This window comes from Mus caroli, unplaced genomic scaffold (assembly GCF_978045245.1).
Source record: "Mus caroli unplaced genomic scaffold, Mus_caroli_1 scaffold_6, whole genome shotgun sequence".
Classification (NCBI taxonomy): Eukaryota; Metazoa; Chordata; class Mammalia; order Rodentia; family Muridae; genus Mus; species Mus caroli.
In genome coordinates this window covers 3,940,605-3,955,365 of record NW_028227261.1, presented here as the reverse complement: position 1 = coordinate 3,955,365, position 14,761 = coordinate 3,940,605, and the positions used below count along the sequence as shown (strand labels likewise).

At 54.3% G+C, this 14,761-nt stretch overlaps 1 protein-coding gene across 6 annotated transcripts in view; it reads left to right on the top strand.

Moving 5' to 3' along the window:
- The window catches only part of Chd5 (chromodomain helicase DNA binding protein 5), a 50,892-nt gene that overhangs the window by 12,472 nt on the left and 23,659 nt on the right, over positions 1 to 14,761 (top strand). For all 6 annotated transcript variants that reach the window (XM_021159628.3, XM_021159631.3, XM_021159627.3 and 3 more), the window contains exons 3-11: positions 2,821 to 3,000; positions 5,401 to 5,519; positions 5,958 to 6,196; positions 7,787 to 7,908; positions 9,094 to 9,217; positions 10,203 to 10,369; positions 10,460 to 10,681; positions 12,540 to 12,746; positions 12,931 to 13,142. In XM_021159628.3, the coding sequence (XP_021015287.1) occupies positions 2,821 to 3,000; positions 5,401 to 5,519; positions 5,958 to 6,196; positions 7,787 to 7,908; positions 9,094 to 9,217; positions 10,203 to 10,369; positions 10,460 to 10,681; positions 12,540 to 12,746; positions 12,931 to 13,142 (1,592 nt within the window). The remainder of the gene's footprint in view (positions 1 to 2,820; positions 3,001 to 5,400; positions 5,520 to 5,957; positions 6,197 to 7,786; positions 7,909 to 9,093; positions 9,218 to 10,202; positions 10,370 to 10,459; positions 10,682 to 12,539; positions 12,747 to 12,930; positions 13,143 to 14,761) is intronic.

Sequence of the window (14,761 nt, the reverse complement as noted above, 5' to 3'; positions counted from 1 at the left end):
CCCTCTTTGCTCCCACCTGGGTGTGGCATCTGAAGTGCTTTGCATGTGTCTCCTGAGGTTCTCAAGTGCTCTGTTACACAGTCATACCCAGGGTCGGACCTTCACACCCATGAAGGACGGTGCCAAGGTCCAACTGTCATCCTGATTTTACAGCCTCTATGTGCTTTGGTTGCTCTCAGACCTCAGGATGTCTGAGATTGGCTGGGGAGCTCTGTGAGAGGTTTACAGGTGTCTCTTTCCTGAATGGGGTGTGGCCCACCTCCTTATCTCTTCTTTAAAACAGGGTCTCACTAGGTGGCCTGGAATCTAGCATATAGACCAGCCGACCTCAAACTCAGAGGCCAGGTTGGCTACCTTTGCTGTGGTCCCTCTCCCTGTGGTTCTGGGTCAGTTTTCCCTTCTTCTCTTTCGTATGACATTGCTCTGTGGAGGATGCTTTTTGAATCCACTTGCAGTGTCTCCTCCTCGCTGTCTTCTCTGTGAGGCAGGATGTTTTTATGATGTGCAGCCAGCAGAGGAGGAGGCCCAGTGGAGGAAGTGTGGGGACAGCTGGTTCGGGTTCTGCCAGGACTCAGACTCATCTTGTACTCCACTGTGGTGTGCAGGCATGGCTGTGGGGGTGACCCAGGCTATGCTGGCTTTGTTGGGAAGAGGCAGGGCAGGGGAGAAGAGAGGAGGGCTTGCGGCTCGGGGCTGCAGGTTAGGGTCTTCTCTCCCTGTGGGTAGACATCTTGCCTATGCTTTGGTAGATGGATGGAGAAAAGGGACCTCTAGCCTGAGATCCACGCTGCCTGCCGGGTTCCAGCTCGGCCCACTGCCCTCCTACCCGGCTCTGGAGTGTGTCTTGGCTGAATCCTGTCCAGGCCAGGCTTTCGGCTTCAGCAAGCCCCGCCCCTTATCTGTGCTTTGCACAGGCTGCTCACCTCAGTCCACAGGAGGTGCCTTCCCACCTCCCTCGTGCCCTCTTCTCCCTCTGGCTCTAAGCTGCACTGGCCACTTCTGGCCCCCTCTGCACTACCCCGGGTATGGCAGTGTCTTCTTCCCAGTTAGAGGCTCTGAGCAGCTACCAGGCAACAGTTGTCTACCCATGACCCAGTGGAAAAATGTCTGCTTCCCCGTCAGCATCATCAGCATTTGAGGGTGCTGCCCTTGCCTGCCTGGGTGTGGTCCACTTGTATCAGGAGTAAAGGGCATCTGCGGTTCTGAATGCAGACTGGTCTGGTCTGAGTTCCCTGCTAGGACACACGGTGATCAACTGGTTCTCCCTAGTTACCCCAGTCTCTGAGCACGACGATCCACACCAGCCTCTGTGTGCACAATCTCCCAGGTTTCTCTCACCACTGTGCAGTTGAGAGACTTTAAGTTCAGGTGGTTACAATGACTTGAACTTGTCCCAGACTAGCAAGGATCCATGGGCAGGCCATGCAGGTTGCAGCTGCTGTCTGTGGTGCTGAAGTGTATGGTGTACACGCTCTCTCTCTCTCTCTCTCTCTCTCTCTCTCTCTCTCTCTCTCTCTCTCTCATCTTCTTTTTGGGAAGAGAGTTGGGGCTCTCAGATCTCTTGGACATGATCTTGAAGAGCTGGCTGGTCTCTGTTACCTTGGGGGAAGGGACTGTTCCCCATCTGAATTCCACTGGGAACTGTGGCTACGGGGTTCCATGTTACCGACAGGCGTGGGAGCTGGGAGTTGCCCCCTGGGTCCAGGGCAGAGTCAGTATTCTGAGAAAGCAAGGAGACCTTGTCAGCGTGCTGACTTGGTGATCGATTAGCAGGTGACAGGTGCAGTCTTCTATGAGGGAGACTGAGCTGAGCTTCCGGGAGAGCCTAAGAGAGCCTATGGGTGGGGTTGTCCCAGCCGGACTGCAGGGAAGACCTCAGCGACAATAATTGATTGGTGACATGTCCAACCTCAGCTAATTGATGGGATGTTGCTTCATTGGAAGTTCTCTACTGGGACAGGCAAGAGAATGGTTCAGGGTCCCCCAACATTGTTGCCCCTTCTTCCCCTTCATCTCCTTTCTTTCTCTCCTCCTCCCTCTCCCGACTGTCTTTCATAGCTCAGTCTTCATGTCTCCAGCTTTCTCTATCTCTTCTCACACCTGTCTTTGCTTACCTGAAAAATATCTCACAGCAATCACAAGGGGGACAAGTCCCGAACTGGTAATCGTAGTGATGGCGCCAGCCTGCCCCTGTTGACCCCTGTGGGAGAGGACAGGGCTCTGCTGTTGTCTTGCCTCCAAACTGGGCAAACCATTTCCTTCCAGGGATAGTATCTTGCTGGTGGGTATGCTATGACTGTAAACACCCTCATCTCCATATAAATGGGCCATTTTCTGCTTGTACAGACAGGAAACACAATCCAGTCAATTTTAAGAGCTGCCTGATTTACCTTTTTCTATGGTTGAGGTGGAGTGGCCAGCCTGGAGACAGGCTTGTACCATGGCTGTCTCTGGAGAGCTGGCCCTCCGTGCATTCGCCCCATCCACGGGTGCAGAGTAGACGGGTCAGCTCCTGTCTGGAACTTTTCTTAGATATTTGGCTTTGGCTATCATGGCCTCTACCAGGAGTTCTTGGGGTGCAGTGGTATTTCATTTCCCAAATCCACTCTGACCCAAACAGAAGCTGACACCTGCCTGGAGAAGTCCGGTTCCTCTGTGGATCATCTCACCATCTGCCAGTCACCTCTGCTTGTGCTCCTTCACCAGTGCACAATGGGTGAAGAAAGTTGGTGGCCGAGTAACTTAACCAGGCCTTGCTGCCCCAGGTCTCCGGCATTCTGGGGTGTCCTGCGCCCTCACCACTCCCCATGCCTTTTCCAGGGGAGCAATGACGAGATGTCAGAAAATGAGGAGGACCTGGAAGAGAAGTCAGAGAGCGAAGGTAGCGACTACTCACCCACCAAGAAGAAGAAGAAGAAACTGAAGGAGAAGAAGGAGAAGAAGGCCAAGCGGAAAAAGAGGGATGAGGATGAAGATGATAACGACGACGGAGGCTTGAAGGTAATCGCTGGGGCGGGGCCAGGCAGGAGGATGTCCGAGGAGGAGCTCGGAGTTACGAGTCAGGGAGACTGTGTGTACGTGCACACACTGGGATGTCGGACACAGATCACGAGGGGCCTGTGGCCAGAAGGGCTTGCGATAGCAACCGTGTGCGGTGTCTTGCTGATAGATTGGGGCTGCTCTTGGCAATAGCTCGCCCACCAGAGCGTGCAGCTGTTTCTGGAAAGGACGATAGATAGTGTGCACTCAAGTTTGGTGTTGGGAACCTCTTGCTTGGAGCAATTTGGGGAAATGAAACAGCAAATGGGATCTTTGCCACTTAGCATCTGCCGGACAGCCCTGAGTGGCCAGCTCTGCCTGGGTGCTTGGTGCACTCTGTGGTCCCACCCACGTGGGTGTTCCTCCAGTCTCTCAATGAACTTGGAGGTGTGTGCCTGTGGCTGTAAAGATGGGTCTGGTTGTCCTTTGGGCATGAGGAAAGCAAGTCAAGGCATTGCAATTGAACTGAGGCCAACCCCTGGCTTGTGGGTGGATGACCCCGTGTCACCAGGAATCGTTTGTGAGCCACAACGTGGCATCGTAAACATTAACACAGTCACCGTTGGGCGGCAGAGGGCTACGCGTGATTGAAGACTGGAGTGCTTGTGGGAAGAATTGCTTTCTTGGGGGTGTCCTGACACCCAGTGTGATCCCATTAGTCACTGGTGGGTGTGCTATGAATCAGCTATGACTGTAATAGCCATGGGGACAGTTTTGAGAAATTAACTTCCAGGAGCTGTTTAGATTCCTGGTGACACCATTGTCTGCTTGCTTCTGTGTTTCCTACATGTTTCTCAGGAATGGCCGGGTGTGTCTGAGGGGGCAGGTTGGCACTGGGAGGGTGTCCTTCGTGAAACTATCTCTGAGGTGTTGTGGAACCAGGTTCCTAAGCCCTTTTGCTTTGCAGGCTGTTTCTGGGACACATACTGGGAACCCAGGAAGAATTTGCACCAGTTGGGTGGCTTTTCACTGCTGGAGCAGAAAGACAGCTCCCAAGAGGGCTTGAGGGGTCAGAGCAGATGGGGCTCTGTGTGGCATTTTCTGGTGTCACCCAAGGCTAAGAACTTTTCTTTCTCTTCCTCCATGGATGGGGGTCTGTGTGTCCTGGCAGGTCAGGAACTGTGCACTATAAAGGTGTACAGGGGGAGAGGAAGCTGTCTGGGCCGCATAACAGTCACTAATAAAGTATTCATCCTACACACCTATGCTAGTTTTCTGTGAGGCGGAATGAAGAAACTGAGGCAGAAAGGTGAATTAATTTGTCCACGTCTCGCTGATGTTATCTGGCAGAGTCATGGTTAGAACGGACCCACAGGGAGGCTGGAGAGTTGGCTCAATGCATAAGAGCGCTGGCTGCTCTTCCAGAGGACCTGAGTCCAATTTCCAGCACCTAAAGGTGGTTCATAATTATAACTGTAGTGTTGGAGGATCTGATGCCCTTTTCTGGACTCCACCGGGTACACATGAGTTAGAAGGCAAACACGTGGACAAAGCATTCATACGCATAAAAAGAAATAAGTTAAAAATCACTGGGCATAGCCGGGTGTGGTGGCGCATGCTTTTAATCCCAGTACTCGGGAGGCAGAGGCAGGCGGATTTCTCAACTCTGTTGAGTTCGAGGCCAACCTGGTCTACAAAGTGAGTTCCAGGACAGCCAGGGCTACACAGAGAAACCCTGTCTCGAAAAACCAAAGGGCATAATAGCAAACACCCTTAGTCCCAGCAGTTGTGAGGCAGAGGCAGGAGGATCTCTGTGAGTTTGAGGCCAGCCTGATCTACATAGCAAGTTCTAGGATAGTCAGGGCTATGTAGAGAGACCAACAAACAACCACAACAATACAAACAAAACAACAAACAGAGACCTTTCCCTACAACCAGCACTTCCTGTGATCCTGGCTCATCAGGGGCCACCAGTCCCATGGGCCACTGGCTCTCTGACCCCTGTGATGGCTCTGTTGAGCTCTTTGTCACAGTTTCCTTAGCAGCACATCTGGGAAGTGGCTGAGGGACTCTCTCAGCTCTGCTCCTTGCTTCAGTCCTGTCTGTCTGTCTGTCTGTCTCCAGAGCGTCTCTCTCTTAGCTGAGTGGCCTGTCCCCCACCCATCTGCTTTTCTGCATGATCTTTCCCCAGTCTCAGCTTTAAAGCTCACAGTGTCGTCCTGTGAGCTGGAGTCTGAGACATGCCACTGGTGGGGGTGTCGGTGGGGTTGTTGGGACAGGCTGGGTGTGGCTTTCACTGTCCCAGGGGAGGGTGAGAGCTGTTGTTAGCTTGCAGACTGCCCCTTTCTTACTCTCTCAGAGCAAGGAGGTGGGTCAGAAGGGCCCGTGTGTCTGACCCCACCTCTGGCCATGTCTCTGCAGGAGCCCAAGTCCTCGGGACAGCTCATGGCGGAGTGGGGGCTGGACGATGTGGACTACCTGTTTTCTGAGGATGACTACCACACACTGACCAACTACAAAGCCTTCAGCCAGTTCCTCAGGTGGGCCAGGGCCTGACTGCTGTGTCTGGGTGACCATGAGGGTTGTGCTTATCTGAGGGGGGAGGAGGAAGAGGCAGTGGGGACTCCTGAGACGGAGAGGACTATCAGAAGAACCCCTGACCTGGAAAGGGCTTGGGGTCAGGACTCCTTCATTTTAACATAGCAGATGGTTGGGCCTACGTCCTGCACAGGCCCCCCCATCCTGGGTCCTTCTGTGGGGAATGGCCTGCTTAGGCCCGTCTCTGGTCTGCAGCCTAAATGAAAACACTCCAGAAGTCAGGAGTATGTTGGGGTGTGCTCTGGCCTCACTTTGTCCTTCCCCAGCCCCTACTGGGCTAGCCAGGGCTACTGGGCTAGCCAGGGCTACTGGGCTAGCCACACCTCACAGGCGTGAGAAAAAGGGGGGTCCTCCCTTTCTTTCCCGTCTCTCTCCCGCAGGCCCCTTATTGCCAAGAAGAATCCGAAGATCCCCATGTCCAAAATGATGACTGTCCTGGGGGCCAAGTGGCGAGAATTCAGCGCCAACAACCCGTTTAAGGGTAGCTCGGCAGCAGCAGCTGCGGCAGCCGTGGCCGCGGCTGTGGAGACGGTGACCATTGCTCCTCCCTTGGCCATCAGTCCCCAGCAAGTGCCCCAGACTCTGCCCGTACGAAAGGCCAAGACCAAAGAGGGCAAGGGTAAGGCTATGGGTGACTGGGCATCGGCCCTGTCTGGCAGTTCTGCTCTCTAGATCCTACAGGGCTGTTAGGGGGCGTCTGTACTGAGGACTCAGTGTTGTAACTGGCCCCGGGCTGACTTCTTTGGGAGTTAACATCTGACCCACTACCCCAACACTGTGGACATGGAGGTAGGGAGGGGTCATCCACAGCATGGGGTTGTTCTACCCCATCCCCCTCCCACCCCTACTGTTGGGCATAGAGGTGGGAGCCCACAGGATGGAGCTGTTCCAGCTCTGGACTTACACAAGTTCAAGGCAGTCTTGGATCCTCTCCTATGAGTACCTCCTGTAGCCGGGCCTCTCTCTGTCAAGTCCCTGCAGAGGGATCTCACAGGAGTGTGACCAGGTCTAGAAGGACAGCGAGGAGACCTAGGTCCAGTCTGACTCAGTGCAGATGGGACTGGGTGGGGAGGGCAAGCAGGGCCTTCTGTTGAGGAGGAATAGACTGTCTGCGACAGTCTGGGTAGAAATTCTGGCTTCTGAGAGGCTGGGGACTCCGATCTCCTCCCAGTGGGGGCATTAACAACACTATGTCTTCTTAGTGCTCTGATGTGGGGTTTGATGGGCTGAGAGGAGACTGGGAGCCCCTGTATCAGCACACAGAGTTTTGGTGTCTGGGACAGTGCTCAGTATTGTGCCTGGCAGCCCCATTTCATGTCTCAGAGTGCCTGGTGGGTGAGTGTCATAGGCCAGGTCTTTTCTTGCCCCACCCATCTTCCACAGTCCTTACTTCCCCCTGCCCAGGAGCTACTGCAGAACCGTTGACTCCCTGAGATGCCTGTTCAGAGCTAAAAAGATTGAAATAGCTTTTCTGTGGCATGCCCCAAGTGCAGCTGGGTCCCCATCGCCATGGGGTATAGCCAGAGAAGGACTGAACAGGGCTACCTGGCCAGGGTGTGGAGCCTACCATCAGGCACCATGCTTGGCTCTAGGCTGCTGGGGGTGGGGACAGAGACATCATTCCCTAGATGGCACATCAGTTGCCTGGCAGCCCAGGGGCATAAGAAAGCTGGGAGAGGTAGCCATGGTTTGGGAGGCTGGTGGATTTTGGTTTTTGGATCCAGGTGGGTTGTGTTGTTTTAGAAGCTGGCCCTGCTGGTTAGGAAGTCAAGGTTGGTCAGACTGTGTAGAGCTGTTCCCAAGGTGGTAGGCATTTGTAAGTGTCCATGGCTCCGGCCAACACAGGCAGACGGATTCAGGTTTGTCTTCCTGTGTAACCTAAGCAAGATTAGAAGCCCTCAGCCTGCCGGGCGTGGTGGCGCACGCCTTTAATCCCAGCACTTGGGAGGCAGAGGCAGGCGGATTTCTGAGTTCGAGGCCAACCTGGTCTACAAAGTGAGTTCCAGGACAGTCAAGGCTATACAGAGAAACCCTGTCTTGAAAAACAAAACAAACAAACAACAACAACAAAAAAAGAAGCCCTCAGCCTTCTCATCCAGAATGGGTGACAGTGCATACGGCCAGGTCTTGGAGGCTCAGTGAGGTGGCAGGGGAGAAGTGGGCCATCAGAGGCAGTGTTGGTCATGGCAACCCTTGTCACAATGTCCAGGGCCCGGAGTGAGGAAGAAGAACAAAGGCGCCAAAGATTCCAAGAAAAAGGGCAGGGGCAAGAGAGTGGCAGGGCTCAAGTTCCGCTTCGGAGGGATCAGCAAGAGGAAGAAGGGTTCCTCGGTGAGTGTGTGTGTGTGTGTGTGTGTGTGTGTGCATGCGCGTGTGCATGTGTGAATATGTGTGTGTGCTTATGTGTGTGCATATGTGTGTGCTTGTGTGTGGTGGCAGAGCATTCCTTAGTGAGTGTATGTGTGTGTATGTGGGTGTGCATACATGTGTGTGCATGTGTGTGTATATGTGCATGTGCATGCATATGTGTATGTGGAGAGAAGGGTTCCTTAGTGTGTGCCTGTGTGTGTGAGACGGGGAGAGACGAGGAGAAGGGTTTCCTCAGTGACTGTGCTTGTGTGGGTAAGGGGAGCGCTGTTTTGACCAGAGAGTGGGCCACGTTCATTCTCCCCCCGAGCTAACTGAGGGAGTTAGTTCCACACCTCTCCCAGTCTCTGTACATACAGGCCTTGTGGACCTCAGTTTCCCCACTTATAGGTGTAGACCGGACCCTTCCAAAGACCCATCTAGCCTAGACTCTGACCAGGTAGCTCCCTCTGGCCAACTGCTGAGCTTGGCTGCGGTGCTGCTCACAGAGGCTCTATCCAGCACACAGACAATCAGCGTGCTCTTCATGGGGTTTATACCCAGCTGTGCTCCGAGGGTGGAGCCCTGGAGGGTGGCCTGTTTGACCAGGCTGGTTGGAGCCATGACTCCTCCTCTAGCCCCAGGTCTCATGTCACCTCAGTCCACCTGCGCAGCTGTCACTTGTCCTCCCAGCTCTGCCGAGGATGGAGAAGAGGGCCAAAGCTTTGCTCTGTCATTTGGTGGGGGAGAGTGCCAGGTCTCAAGACTGGCTGCTCTGGAAGGAGCACAGCCCCTCTTCTATACGTAGAAGGAGCACGGCTCTGCCCTAGATGAAGTAGGCCAGCTCAGCTCTGAAGGAGCCACTGGTCCTTCCGTTGTGTCCACTGGGAGAGATCTGTGGAGATTCCAGAGAGGGGTTCTGTAGGGTGGCCCTTGAAGGCCGTGTAGGAGTTTGGGGAAGCAGTGTGGAGCAGAACTGTGGAGGTGTCAGAGGTCCTGAGAGCAGGCGATGGGAGGAGATGGGGCATCCAGGTTGTGCGCTAGCACACATTTCTAGCTTGGTTGGGGGACAGAGTGAAGCCACAGGGAGACTTCAGAGCTTCCTTGGCCCTGCTTTACCCAAATCACCAGAGCAGGCCCTGACTCACAACCCGACCTCCTTCCCTTCAGAGCGAGGAGGATGAACGGGAGGACTCAGACTTGGACAATGCCAGCATCCACAGCTCTTCTGTGCGTTCTGAGTGCTCTGCAGCTCTGGGCAAGAAGAACAAGAGGAGGCGCAAGAAGAAGAGGAGTAGGGCCTCTCGGGGGCGTGGCCTTTTCCGTGGTGGGAGGCGGGTCCTTTTCCATGGTGGGAGGCGAGGCCTTTTCCGTGATGAGAGGTGGGGCCTTTTCGATGATGGGGGAGGGGGCGGTTTTCAGAGAATGGGGGAAGGGCATCCTCATGTCCCAGCCTCTCCCAATCTTGTGCTCTCTCAACCACCCTTGTCTACTGTCTGTCTTAGGGAGGAAGAAATAAGAAAGCCAGGGTTTCTTAATGCTAGACCCTAGCAGAGGGGGAGTGGACCAGGCACTTCAGTTCACCCTCCAGTCCCCCCATCAGTTACCCACGGATCTAGACCCACCAAACACCCACCCTCCCTCCTCTTTCCCTCTCTGTCTTGATTTTTTTTAAGACATTTTATTTATTTATTTATTTATTTTTAAAGATTTATTTATTTATTATATGTAAGTACACTGTAGCTGTCTTCAGACACTCCAGAAGAGGGCGCCAGATCTCGTTACGGATGGTTGTGAGCCACCATGTGGTTGCTGGGATTTGAACTCTGGACCTTCGGAAGAGCAGTCGGGTGCTCTTACCCACTGAGCCATCTCACCAGCCCTCTGTCTTGATTTTTGAGACAGGATCTCACTACATAATTCTAGCTGGTCTAGAACTTGGTATGTAGATAGGGCTGGCCTTTAACTCATGGAGATGCCCCTCCTGTGTTCTGGATTAAAGGCGTGCCCTCTCTGCTATTCTTTCTCCATGCACACTGGCTTTCTGTCCTCCCTCTCTGCTCCCCTCCCCTCCCCTTCCCTTTCTCTGCCCTTCCCTTCCTTCCCCCATCTCTGTCCACCTTTCACACTCCACAGCCATCCCTAATATTTCTTTACTCTTTGGTCTCTCTGTCCATCCACTTGAGATAATTTAAACGCCTATCATGTGCCAGTCTAGTCGGGGTAGTGGGAATGGCCATGTGCGGCAGACCTCCACTATTACCCTTCTCCCATCGTAGTTGACGATGGTGACGGCTATGAGACAGACCACCAGGACTACTGTGAGGTGTGCCAACAGGGAGGCGAGATCATTCTCTGTGACACCTGCCCGAGGGCGTATCACCTGGTCTGCCTGGACCCGGAGCTGGAGAAGGCTCCAGAGGGCAAGTGGAGCTGCCCACACTGTGTAAGCCGTGGCTGAGGTCCGGACTAGGGTTGGCAGGCCATCGCCTGGGGACACGGCTCAAGGTGCATCCACCTGGACTCCTCCCTACAGGAGAAGGAGGGGATCCAGTGGGAGCCGAAGGATGATGATGAAGAGGAGGAGGAGGGCGGCTGTGAGGAAGAGGAGGATGACCACATGGAGTTCTGCCGCGTGTGCAAGGACGGTGGCGAGCTCCTGTGCTGTGATGCCTGTCCCTCCTCCTACCACTTGCACTGCCTCAACCCGCCGCTGCCGGAGATACCGAACGGTGAATGGCTCTGCCCGCGCTGTACAGTGAGTGTTATACCTCCTGCCCCTGACGCCCCTGACGCCCCTGACGCCCCTGACGCCCCTGACGCTACTGGCGCCACGCCCACCTGCCCCTGAGCCCGCCCTTGCGGACCCAGGCCACGCCCCCAACAAACTCAACCACAGAAGACCACGCCCACTACCTCACCCTGCCTGCTCTCTCCTGAATTCCCTTAGGACTGTTTATTGAGAATTTATTCTGCGCTAAGAACCTCATGCACATCGCATTCCTACTGGGAACTGAACCCAGGAGGCCTCCCATTGAGCTCTAATTCCATCCTCCACCCCTTAATTGACTTTCAAGAGTTATTTCGGGGTTGCTTGGGAATGGAACCCAGGGCCTATATACCAGGCAAGCTCTCACCAGAATTCCTCTTCAGCTGGAATATGAGGCTCAGGAGGACACAGTAGCTTGCCTGAGACCATGCCACAGCAGAACTTTCCACTTGGATTTGGGTCCCTGAGTCACCCTGGGCATGGTGTCCCTAGGCTTTGACAGAGTGATGGCCCCACAATCTGGAGCTTCAGTTTATGAAGGCAGGGAACAACATTCTCTCCTCATCCCTTGACTCTGGACACTGTAGGCAGCTGAAGGTCCCATGTGTGGACTTGCTCTGTCTCCCAGTGTTGGGTATCCTATCCTGTAGGTTCTGGGCTGTCCTGCAGCTTCCCTGACTTGTGTATGCATCTGGGCTCCTGCCATGTGTGGGCTTCGCATGTGTGCCAGTGTATCTATGTCCTTGGTGTTGTAGGGGATGGACAGGCCCCTTTGATGGGCGTAGGCTTCATAGCTTTCCTGAGAATGGGGTATAGTGTCCTGATTTCCTGATTCCTCCCTGCAGGAGGCGAGGCTGGGTGGGCTAAGGCCTAGGAAATGAGTTCCTCTACACCCCTCAAGTCCAAGAGAATTACCCTGCCTTCCCATCTCACCTCTTCCTCCTTGCGCTTTGCCCTCAGAGGCCAGAGTATGGTTGCTTCTGGGAGGTGTGGTGTGCATTGCATGTTGGTTCACACCGGTGCTCTGATGCCAGCAGTCCTCTGAGGCTGAGAAGAAGAGGCCAATTTTACAGGCAGGGAGACAGGCTGAAGGGGTGTGTACTCAGATACACAGAAGTTCGGCAGCTGGGCTGAGACCTGCCCTCCGCTACAGAACCGTCTCCCTAAATCTGCCATCTCTCCTCAGTCCAGCTTGGCCTGCCTCAGAACTGTGTTTGTGAGGGTTATGACCACCCCAGGCCATCTCAGCGTGGCCCAGAGCACTGGGGCCGTGAGATGTGACAATTGATTGCTCTGAGCTGCCAGCCACCACTTCGGGAGTCCCATGGTGTGACTCAGGGCCTGAGTGTGTGGGGGGAGAGGGGAAATGGCCTTCCTGCCCCAGCAAGCTCGGATGCACAGGCTGCATGTAGCCCTGCTGGGTGAAGGAAGTGGTCAGGACTGCAGTGTCCGTGTGGGTCAGGCAGGGCTCCCGTCCTGTGGGTACTCACGCGTCAGGATATGAGGTGATTGTTCCTGGGACCAGGCAGGGCATGAAGTTTGTCTCCTCGCTCTGCTGTTCAGGCTGAGTGGATATAGAGGGCTCATGCACCCTGGTTTAATTTGCCAGGGGCTAAGGAAGGTCATTGTCACGTTGTCAAATACAAAGGGCCCACTTGGACCCGCAAGCTCTGTCGTTGCTCATCTCTTGATACACAGCAATGTGTGGGTTCCCGAGGAAGTGACCGGTACCACAGAGTCCCCATGATACTGTTGTGGCTTGGGACCCTGTGTAACAAGTCTAGTGTCATAGGAGTTTCAGCCCTGTGATGTAACCCTGAACATGGTGACCATCCTCTGTTCACAGTGTCCCCCGCTGAAGGGCAAAGTTCAGCGGATCCTACACTGGAGGTGGACAGAACCCCCGGCTCCCTTTGTGGTGGGGCTGCCAGGACCAGAGGTGGAGCCAGGCATGCCCCCGCCCAGGCCTCTGGAGGGCATTCCTGAGAGAGAGTTCTTTGTCAAGTGGGCTGGTCTCTCCTACTGGCACTGCTCCTGGGTGAAGGAGCTACAGGTGAGACCCTGGGGCCGCATGGTTATGTTTGTCCTGATGTGAGCCTGGGGTTCCCTCAGGCATGGGTGGGAGCTGGGACTAGCAGCTGTGGAGGAGGCTTGTTCCACCTAGGAGAGGGCTTGGGGGCTGAAGGGCTGGTCTGGGAACTGGGGTGAGCGGCCGGTCTCCCGTGCTCTGTGAGTAGTTGGAGCTGTACCACACCGTGATGTATCGCAACTACCAAAGAAAGAATGACATGGACGAACCGCCGCCCTTTGATTACGGCTCTGGCGATGAGGACGGTAAGAGCGAGAAACGGAAGAACAAGGACCCTCTCTACGCCAAGATGGAGGAACGCTTCTACCGCTACGGCATCAAGCCCGAGTGGATGATGGTCCACCGCATCCTGAACCACAGGTGAGGATGTTGAGTAGCACCTGCCGGGTGAAGGCTGTCCAGGCTTGCCTTTCAGAGTCAGGAGTAGGCTCAGCGGGGCAGGAGCCAGGAAAGGACATCTCACTGCAGGGGATGTGGCTGTCCAGCCAGGAGGGTCACGCCTCTGCACAAGGGAACTGTCATGCTCAACATTCTCACTCTCAGTAGGACAATGCCACAGACACACACAGTAGGACAGTGCCACAGACACACACAGTAGGACAGTGCCACGGACACACACTGTAGGACAGTGCCACGGACACACACAGTAGGACAGTGCCACGGACACACACAGTAGGACAGTGCCACGGACACACACAGTAGGACAGTGCCACGGACACACACAGTAGGACAGTGCCACGGACACTCACAGTAGGACAGTCCCATGGACACACACAGTAGGACAGTCCCACAGACACACACAGCAGGACAGTCCCACGGACACACACAGCAGGACAGTCCCACAGACACACACAGTAGGACAATGCCACACACAGTAGGACAGTCCCACAGACACACAGTAGGACAATGCCACAGACACACACATGAAGGGAAACACACTGAGCTGTGTGTAAGCCTACACAAAGTGGGATCTTGGCGGGGTCCCAGTTAGGGACTGAGGTCAGCGGGATGATTCTGGGAGCCAAGCAGGTCCAAGAAAGGATTAGTGTTAGTGAGTTGTCACGGTCCCAAGAGACACACACACACACACAAGAATATACTCAGCATGGGGTGGGCATGGCGGTGCATACCTCTGATCGCAGTACTTGGGATGCAGAGACAGACTGATCTCTGTGAGTTCAAGAGCAGCCTGATCTACACAGCAAGCTCCAGGATAACCCTGGGTCACACAGAGAGCTCTTGTCTCAAAGCTCTCTCTCCTCTCTCTCTTTTGAGAGCACTGGCTGCTCTTGCCGAGGGCCTGGGTTAGGTTCTCAGTACCCACAAGGCTGCTTACTACTTCCTGTAATTCTGGTTCTCGGTGATCAGGTGCCCTCTCCTGGCTTCTGTGGGCACCAGGAACATATATGGTACACATACATGCCTGCAAACATGCACACATGCATACATGCATGCAAACACACACACATACATACATACATACATGCAAACATGCACACATGCATACGTGCATACATGCATGCAAACACACACACACATACATACATACATACATACATACATACATACATACATACATACAGGCATACACATTTTGTTTTTGAGACAAGGTCTTGCTATGCAGCCTTGACTGGCCTGGAACTTCCTATATAGAGCAGGGATGACCTTAAACTCAGAGATCTGTGTCTCTGCCTCCTGAGGGCTGGGATTGAAGGTTGCATCAGCATGCCCAGACCCCCTTCCCCAAATCTTAAAATAATAATAATAATAATAATAATAATAATAATAATTTCAGCAAGGCTGAGTCACCTGCCTGAAGTCACACAGCTGAGGCTGCAGGATTGGGAACTAGACCCAGTGTCTTTTGGTAGCACTAGTGTTTTCTTGCCCAGAGTCCCCAGTCCGTGTGTCACCTCATCCCTGAAGTCTGACATTCCCAGGTACTTAGACCGGCCAGGGCAAGGAGGCCCAGCAGGAGG